Here is a 9,292-nt window from a genome sequence, read left to right on the forward strand (position 1 = left end):
GTATTATTATATCGACAACAGTCCTAGTGAAGGGGGTTATTTCCACTCCGCTGTTGCTAAGGAGCGCCCAGTATTTCCTTAGTTCTGGTCTCCATGTTCTACAAGAATGTGATACAAGTAACTTAGGAATAAACTGTTTAGTATTCAAGCAAAACCCTTGATGTTCAGATCACCGGCAAGTTCAGAGTGCTGGCAATCAAAACTATGTTGTGCTACAGTAATTACTATGAAAAACTTCCAGTGCTTAATATTAAAGAATAGAATAACATGATCCTTCCACCTCTTCTACACCTCTAGAGTGTGTTCAACATGGCAATTATCTCTGTTCAAGAAGCAGAGAGTTTAAACTGCATTGAAACTCAATTACACCCATGACTTTTTAAACATACACTTCAAAAGGCAGGTTTCATTACATTCAGATCACTGAGCAAAATCTTTTGCCCAACTTAGAAAAAACAGATTCTATCTCTCTCCATGAGACATCTTCAAGTATAAAAATGATTTCTTTTTACTTTTTGGACCCACTTCTTCGTTTACTAAAGTAGAGGGATGACTGAGCCCTGGTGAAAGACAAAGAGAGATCCCATCTGATAAAAGCAGTGGGATGTGCAGCCCTCCCAAACGTCATTACCACGCCGCCTAGAACTGCCACCATTTTAAAAAACCAGATCACACACTTGTTAACAAAAAACACATTACTTTGCTACTTTTAAGAATGCAAAGGAACTAGGAGTGGTAGATTTATGATTTAAGTGCTTGTGGCTAAAATAGCTTTCCAATTATCAAGGGCCTCTTAGGAAGAGCAAGAATGCATTATGTGTTAATGACCACAACCAGGGGTCCCTTCTCCACTCTTTTGTCAGAACCCGGGCAGATCCTCCCCGCAGCTTCACCATTAACATGTCTGTTTCCTGTCAGCCCACTCAGAGATAATGTCATTTATCTGAGGGAGGCACAAGCCCAGTCATTAACTTCTATAAAAGACCTCAAACAAAGGCCGGATAATGTTTTACCCAGGGCTCTTACTAAAACCAGAAGCCAAGAAGCTTACCATCTAAAAGTCAAGGACTCCAAAGTTATCAGTGTTAAAAGAATATTTCCCTCATGATCAACAATCCTAGACTAACAGCTCTGAACCAGAGCAAGGTCTATGTGGAACAAACATCGGTCCAGGCGTGGCTACCACGTACAATTAGATTAACCGATAAACGCTGACCAGAGTTAGCCTGGGAGAGCCTTTGCCCCCCCCCCCTTGCCTCCAGGGGGAAAATTGACAGAATAATTCGGATACTGACTAAATAGTTAGATCTTTGAAGAACTGACCCCTCGTTGTGATTGCCTGCAGGAACTGAATAACCATTATAAAGTGTTCAATGGCTGAGCTTCTGGAAATCTTTTAAATAAAAGTGGAACTGGTTAAAATAAATGTAGGAACACGTGTTTTCACAGTGTTGCTCATATTACAGCAATTTCGAGTTTCTATGAAGTACCAGGTGAACTTTTTTAAATTAAAAAAAATGCACACACAGTCAAAATTGGAGCAAATCTCAGCCGTTCAATCCTTGTTTTTCATGCTGTAAACGAAGAACAGATGGTTCTTTCCATGTTGTTTGAATCTGGTTATTGAACACCTCTGTGGTTAGGGAGATTTCTGCTTAGCACTTTCGGCATAGATTTCATTTACTAACTATAAAATGCTGCTTAGGAAAAATAAGTATAACACCCTAATTAAAACCATCTTGCAGCCAAGCAATTTCACTTGAAGAGCATTCTTAACCTCATGACATTTGGACAATCAATCCCTCCCCACCTTTTTTTTTTTTTTTTTTTTACAGACTATTTGCAAAGTTATTAAAAGTTGCTAAACATTATTTATCTCTTTTAGCACAATCTTGATCAGTTGCTGAGTAACTTTTTAAATTTCTCCAGCAAGCCCAGCAGATTACAAATACTGTGCTCAGAACCCAGTGAAGTGCCTGGTTATGCAAATATTCCAGGCTTCCATGGGGTCTCACAGAAACCTTCGTTGGGGAAAGAGCAGCCCCTCTGCACCCACTGCAAAAGCCCTGTCATCCTCCGAGGAAGCCTATAGAAAAGAAAGGAGCTGATTGGGAGCCACCCTTAGTTACCAACGTTTTCAACAGCTAAATCCCTTATGTAGCTTTCAAAACAGTTTGCTGTCCAACAACAATGGACTTTGTTCTTTAATTATAGCAAGTGACCTTTCTGCCCTTTTATTTCACAGTAGATAAACTGCGCTCTCTAAGCAGAATTTGTAGGGGGCACTATATTTGGGGGGGGAAGCATATCATCCACAAAACTTATTAATCAAAATATGTTCTTCAACTAATCACACTCACTTAGAAAACGTGCCAGAATTCCCTAGTGAAGTGTAAAAAGGCTTCTACAAGAGAATAAAATAAAATGAATGATATCCTTTATAGACAGGTCCATGTGTAGAGCCCACACTTAGGCTGTTAAGGACCAGCTTAATGAAAGCAGCATGATATTACTCAAATCATTCTCTTTTCTAAATGCATATTGAATAGTCAGAATCCTAAGACCCAACCAACCATAAGATCTCCTATGCTCTTCACATGTATTTGAAGTCTCAGCTGTTTTTAAGAATTCTTGTATGTATTTTGGAATATCCCAGTGATCAAATAAACCCATGTACTGTGTTGAACTATTAGCCCAGCCGAATGCCTCCGTCTGATAGGTCAAAACTGTAAGACGGTTAAGGAGGATACATGCAGAAGAGCCTCAATACAGGCTATTATGCTTCAAAAGAAAAGGAGGGGGCAGGTGGGGAAGCAGGTTTTAACAACCAAAAACCAAACCGTCAAATCTACTTATTCAGACACGTCACTGGTGGCTTAACCACAAAATGGGCTATAGAAATACAGCTCAAGTATCTTAGAATTATGGCATGTTTTGATTTTGTTCACATATTAAGAGAGTGGCGACTTTTATAACATACTTGTGGTTTCCACATAAAGGACTAGGACGCTCATTGACTTAATTTCATAATTGGACCTTTCATAAGGTCCAATTTATCATGTTTTACATGACTTTGTGTAGTGAAGAAACAGAATAAACAGACCAAAAACAGACATAGAAGCATGCTGTGAAAATTCACCGGTGACAGCAAGTCTTAGGAATCTCCTGGAACCATCCAACCAGGAAAAAGAAAAAGAAAAAAAGCACACACACCACATTACACCCCCCCTTTGGTTTTCACATTTGACCCCTTCATGAGCCACATCCGATTGCTGAAAATTAACCACCTTCACTCTTAAGACACTTACTCTTCACAAACCCAGATAATCAAACAAGGCTGAAATTAAAACATGGTACAAAAACATCAAAAAACCCTTCTCAAAGGATGCCTTGGTGTCGAATTATTTTGCCAGGTAAAGCTTGTCCTACTAAATCTTTCCCACCTCAAGAGGTCTCCTCCTGTCATTAGGAAGTATTTTCTAAATTGAAGTCGAATTTTACACAACCAAGAGTTAGTGGAATTAGAGTGACTTCCCTGGGTGGCATCTGTTCAAGGGAGTGCCATCTCTGTGTGCCAAGGAGGAAAGCGTTCTTAAGAGAAGTCCTTCTGCGGTGCAGTGGGCGAGGGGAGGAAAGCTGAAGGAACAGGCTTCCAGATCCTGAGCCAGCACCATAGCCTGATAGAGAATGGCCCACACTGCAGTATTCAAGCCCCTCAGAGCCATCCCTGAAGGGGCCCCGTGCCCATACCAGCAGCTACGGTTGGCAGTGGTATGAATCTAAATGCACTGTGCTTGCTCCCCTCCCTCCACCCCAGAGCCATCATGACTTGTTTGCTCTTTATTTAGGTAATTCATATTATCACACTTATACTCCCCTGACTGAAGATGAGTTGCATGTATATGAATTTCCATTTTTCATCCAGTTTCCTGTGTCACTGGAAAGTGAAAAGAACACAAAAACTGGAGAACCGACACCACGCTCTCATCTCAGTTGCCATGACAGCAGCCTTTGAGATACTGAAATGTTCCAATTGCCAGCTAAACAAAATTGTTGACTGTGAACATTTGGCTGGAAGATTAAAAGGCTAAGGGCAGTACCTCCCACATTCCAGGCAGCAGTGAATCCAATCAAATGGCTCTGACTCCTTAACCACAGCCATTGTGAGCACTGGATTAGGGCAATTCATCTAGATAGTTAGGGCAGATTAGAACTGCAATTTGAAGACAACTGGCAACAAAAGTAAATGCTCTACTGTACTAATAAGAAGACTTCAGAACGCCTTTTAGCAGAAATTATGTGAAAGTCCACATTTCAGCATAAGAATCGAAACCTGGATTTTATTTTTTTTAATGCATTTAAATTCATCAGTGTAAAATGCTGTCTGACCAAGGGGATATGGATAGAAGAAGCAGGCGTTTCAGAGGCTTTCTGCGATTTTGGCATCATCTACACCTTAATGTACCTTCATCGACTTCTAAAATCATTAAACCGAAACTTTATTCCTGCAAAAAGAAAAAGGTTTAAATAGACAGCAGTGAGACATTGTACACAGAAATAATCACCCAAGGACATTTCACAATTTTGATCAAGTGAGAAATAGCAAAAATCAAATTATTTAATAAGCATATAACCAAACAACCATGCCACGAACCACAGGATACGCATTTGCTTCTGCGAGGCACAATCTGTAGAATTAAAGGTTAATTTTATGGAGACAGCACTCACTCCCCCAGTTCACTCCCAACCTGCTCTGTGGACAGAGCATCTTCAGCTCTTGGGACATCACTTAATGCACAGTAATTGCCGGACCAGTAAGTCCTAGGCCTCCAGCACAAAGCAGCACAACACGAGGGGCCATTTTTCGAAGGCAGTGTCTCACTAGACTTTCCGACAATGACAAAGATGGGAAAAAGGGTCCGCATTACCTAAATCAACGCTCCCCACCGCTCAAATGCAACACGTATTTCGGGTATCTTTCGGCTCCGTTTTCACCTTTCAGCACACCAATCCAACAAGTCCATTTCACTTTTCTTACCAACATTTCAGCTCCCTGGTCAAGCAAGAAATCCAAGTGATAACACTCTTAAATCTCCCGCTAAGAACTGGGCAAGGGAACAAGGAAAGAGTCCTGGCGGCCACCAAAACCATTCCATTCTTGCTACACGGTTATGAAACCAATGACCCTAGGAGACCAAGGTTTCATTCGGGACCAATAACAGTACAATATCCTTTGACAAGACTATTTTGGAGAATATCATGAAAAAATAAACGGGTGGAGGGTGGAGTGTAAATTCGAATCCTCGACATACCTCTCCGGGGAGGCAACGTGAACCCTGCACCTAAGGACACATTACCAGAAATACTAGGACATGTAAATTAAAACAGAAGACAGTTCTCCTTAGGGGGAGAAATCAGGACAAGAGGTAAGTGGGTACCGGAGCAGGTTTTCTGTTAAAAGCACACCGCAACGAGCTGACTGGCCGAGAGCCCTTCTGCAGGGCAAAAGGTACTTGGAACACCCAGACCCTCCCACCTGGGGCCCCAAACCCTAGCACCACAAGCAGCAGCAGAAGCAGAGCTAAACACTGCACCCAAGTTAAGCTGCCCCATTCCAAAAGTTCGCGGGAAGGATGCACAGAAGAGAAATCTCACAAAGAACCAGAAAGCACGAAGTGTAAGGCACACAGAGGCACGTCCCCACCCACCACGCACCCACACAAATGCACACAAAGAGGAAAGTAGGAGATCTAGGAAGGCGTCTTTATCCTACCTTCTCAGTTTTCAGTTTCTTGATTCGCCTGTGGCTCTCCTCCTCCTCCTCTTCCTTCTTTACCAACACAGAGTTTCCCATGAGCCCTGAATCCGGGGCACTTTTGCTAACTTCCCCAGCAGCCGCGACGCTGCCACTCCCAGTGCCCCCGCAGTGGAAGGGGCTCGCGCCACCTCCATTGCTCTTGGCCCCAAAGCCATAGAGGCCCCCGGAAGGGGCCTGGCTGCCACTGCCATTCTGGTGGCCCTGAAGCAGGTCGTGCTTGTCCTTCCTGGATTTCCCCGCATCCTTATCCCGCTTGGCGCCTCGGCTGCTCTGGCTTTTACCTGGCTTCTCCTCTTTGCTTTTCCCGCAGGAGGCCGTTCCCGCGGTGGCAGCGGAGGTGCCGGTGCTGGTACTATTGCTGTTCGGGTTGCCGCCGCCGCCGCTCACACTTTGACCCAGCGCTGAATTCATGCCAGTTGCCTCTCCAGGGCGCCCTTGGACTTCCTGCCTCTTGCCAGTGCCGCTGATCTCGGGAATCCCATACAAGGCAGCAGAAGGCAGAGATTTATTAGCATCCTTAGAAGTTTTACTCCTTTTCACTTTTGATTTGCTGGTCTCTTTGTGTGAATTCCCCTGGGGAGCAGAGGGCTGAACAGAAGCAAATTTTAGGCCATCCGCTAAGGCTGCGGTAGCACCGGCCGCACTGGAGGCCAGACCTCCACAATCCTTAGAGTTGCTGCTGCTAGTGGTGTTGGTGGAATTATTCATTTCAAATTTCTGTCTGTCCTTCTCCAAATCAGCGTCCAAATCAATTATTAAATTTCCAACCCCGATTTCCCAATCATCGCCACTGTCATAAGTATCAACCGTATTTGGATCCACACCCTTTCCTGCCGTAGAAATGTTCACTGACATCCTGAAGATGAGCTCTCTAGAATAAAAATCCGATGAACTTTCCTTTGGAGATGAGGGGACATTCGTTTAGCTCCGCTGGGCTTTCTCTTAAAAAAAAAAAAAAAATCTTCTAATCTTCCTCTTCTTTTTCCTGCCCCAGGAATGGGTCCAGGGGTTTTACACCCTTCAGTCCAGGTCCACCTTTTCCTGTGAAGGGGGGAAAAGTCGAATATTTCTTGTCTGGGTGTTACCAGAATAAAAAACGATTAATACTGGGGAGTCAGTGAGGGGTACAGGGAAGGATGGTGAGGAAGGTGGCTCATGTATTGTCTCCACAGTCCAATATCAGGTTTAAAGAAAAATAACCAAACCCGAAAAACGTACCCATGACAGTAAGCATCTTACAGTAGCTAAAAAAGAAAAGCCCTTTATCAACAACACAAGGATAATCACTTTTTAAAAAGCATTAAAAAATCTTAAGGATCTGAGTCAAGTCCAGAAAGGTTTAAGGGAGAAAAAAAAAAAAAAAAAGAGTTTAGGATTTTTTTTTTCTAGCACATACACATGGTAACAACCCCAGAAACACAGCCTGAACACTCGGACAAGAGGAAGGAACACGCTTTAAACATCCTTAAACATGTCCTAGATCTTGCAGTTTTTAAAAGACCAGACCCTGGAAGTTCTCTAAGGCTACTTTCAGAATGATGTTGCTAAATTTTCCTCATTTCTAATTTTATTACTTCTTTTTACAAATTCTCTGGGCAATCTGGTTTTTGTTCCCAGTAAGGAACAGAAAAAAACAACCAATAACGCCCCCATACACATACCCCCCCATCCTCTCTTCCCCAACAGTTTATACAATTTTATTTTTGAAATATACACACACGTCTTTAAGAGCATTTTTCTATTTTAGAAAAGACAGTGTCAAATAAAAGGCTAAATATATGCCTTTTGAGAAAAAGAAATTACATCTAAACAATTCTACCGTATTCCTAGGTCACAGACTGGCTCAATCTGTTAAATATGGTGCTACTGACTGTACGGGAAACTGATTAAGACATACACTTTAAGTGATCTGCGCCAAGGTGGCCTCAATGACCGCAAATGAGTGTGTGTTTGACAAAGATCAGTTAAAACGGTTTTTAAAGGGATCAGCCCCTTTTTAACAGTTGACTGTCAAGGAAAAAAAAATAAATATACATACACACACACACACACACACACACACACACACACACACAGACATTGCTTACCTTTACTCCTTTATCATTTTTTAATTAGGCCAGCAAATCAAAATGCCTTTCCCACTCCACTCGGCAAACAAGCCTGTGCCTCATTTTACTTAAACACCAAATGATCAAGAAGGAAGGAACCAAATAACACATCTCAGCCAGAATAATCACTCGATAACATTATTCCACTTCCCCACCCCCCTTTTGGCAAACGGATCAGTCCTTTTCTCCTTAAAAAAATGTGTCACTGTACAGCTGGAAGATAATGTTTCACATTCACAACAGAAGCACCAAAGGGTTTTTTTCCTCTTAACAAGCATCGAGAATAATAGTTTTTAAAAAAGAGAGAGCTTAGAGAAAAAAGTTTTCCCAACTTCTCATTCCGCCTTCAGTTCCAGACTTCAGAGTCACCGTGATCAGTAAGTAATGATCCCATGTAGCAAACCTACAGGCGTCCGCTAGTAACAAGACAGAATGTGCTAACATCGGGATAAATTAGTGAAAGGGAAGAAAGAATAAGAAGAAAGGACTGAAAATCTGGGCTGGATTCCGCCTGTTAGTCGGGAAGTGGCATTTTTCCGCCCGTCCTGACAGATTTGATTTCTTGAACTAACTTAAGAGGAAAGGAGGGGGAAGGGGATGGGGGAGGGAGAGGGGGGGAGGGAGCAGGAGGTGGAGGAAAGGGTGGGATGAGAAGTCGAGCAAGAGGAGAAAAAGAAAGGTGTGGAGGGGGAGGGGAGCAGATGATTCAGTGAGCTGATAAACCAGTTATACCAACATTCAGGGTGGGGGCCGGGGGCCGGCGGGGTAGGGAAAATAACGGCGTTTAAAATTGGTTCAGTCTTCGAAACCTAAAGGATGTGATGTTTTCCTGTTTTATGTTGTTTTAAGAAAAAGGAACCGAGTTCCTAGTATAGTCCCCGAGGGGGGGGGGGGGAATCTTAGAGTCAAAAAAAGATTTTTTTTTTTAAGGCGACCTTTTTCAGGGCCGTTTTTCCCGTTTATAGTCGCAGCAAACGGTGCGTCTCCTTTTTATTTATTTTTCTCTCCTCCTCCTCTCTCCCCCCCCCCCCCCCCTCCTGTGTTTAGTCAGATGGCCCCGGAGCTTGGCTTAGTATTTTTAATTAGCTGGCGTTTGGAAGCTAAAAGCAGTAATGAATTGTTGATAGATTGGAAGTGGAGAGTCGCTTTGCTGGAAATGTCGGGGCTGGGGGAGGGGGATGGGCGAGTTAGCAACGACCAACCATCGAAAAGGAGCGATTTTGTTACAGTGCGAGCCTTTCACATCACGTGAGGATCAAGGGCTCAATTGGTTGTCGTGAGAACAAAAATGGTGACAAGCGTATCAAGAAAATACTGATCTGGTCTTTAAAAAAAAACTGAAGGTCTCTCCCCTCCCCCGGCACAC

The 9,292-nt window shown here is 43.0% G+C and overlaps 1 protein-coding gene across 1 annotated transcript in view; it reads right to left on the reverse strand.

The window, feature by feature from the left end:
* ZNF608 (zinc finger protein 608) overlaps window positions 1–9,292 on the reverse strand; it is a 106,486-nt gene that overhangs the window by 95,960 nt on the left and 1,234 nt on the right. The window contains 1 exon segment of the mRNA XM_007465519.1: window positions 5,774–6,859. Coding sequence (XP_007465581.1) covers window positions 5,774–6,673 — 900 coding nt within the window. The 5' untranslated portion in view covers window positions 6,674–6,859.

This window comes from Lipotes vexillifer, unplaced genomic scaffold, assembly GCF_000442215.2.
Source record: "Lipotes vexillifer unplaced genomic scaffold, Lipotes_vexillifer_v1.1 scaffold2315, whole genome shotgun sequence".
NCBI classification, from domain to species: Eukaryota; Metazoa; Chordata; class Mammalia; order Artiodactyla; family Lipotidae; genus Lipotes; species Lipotes vexillifer.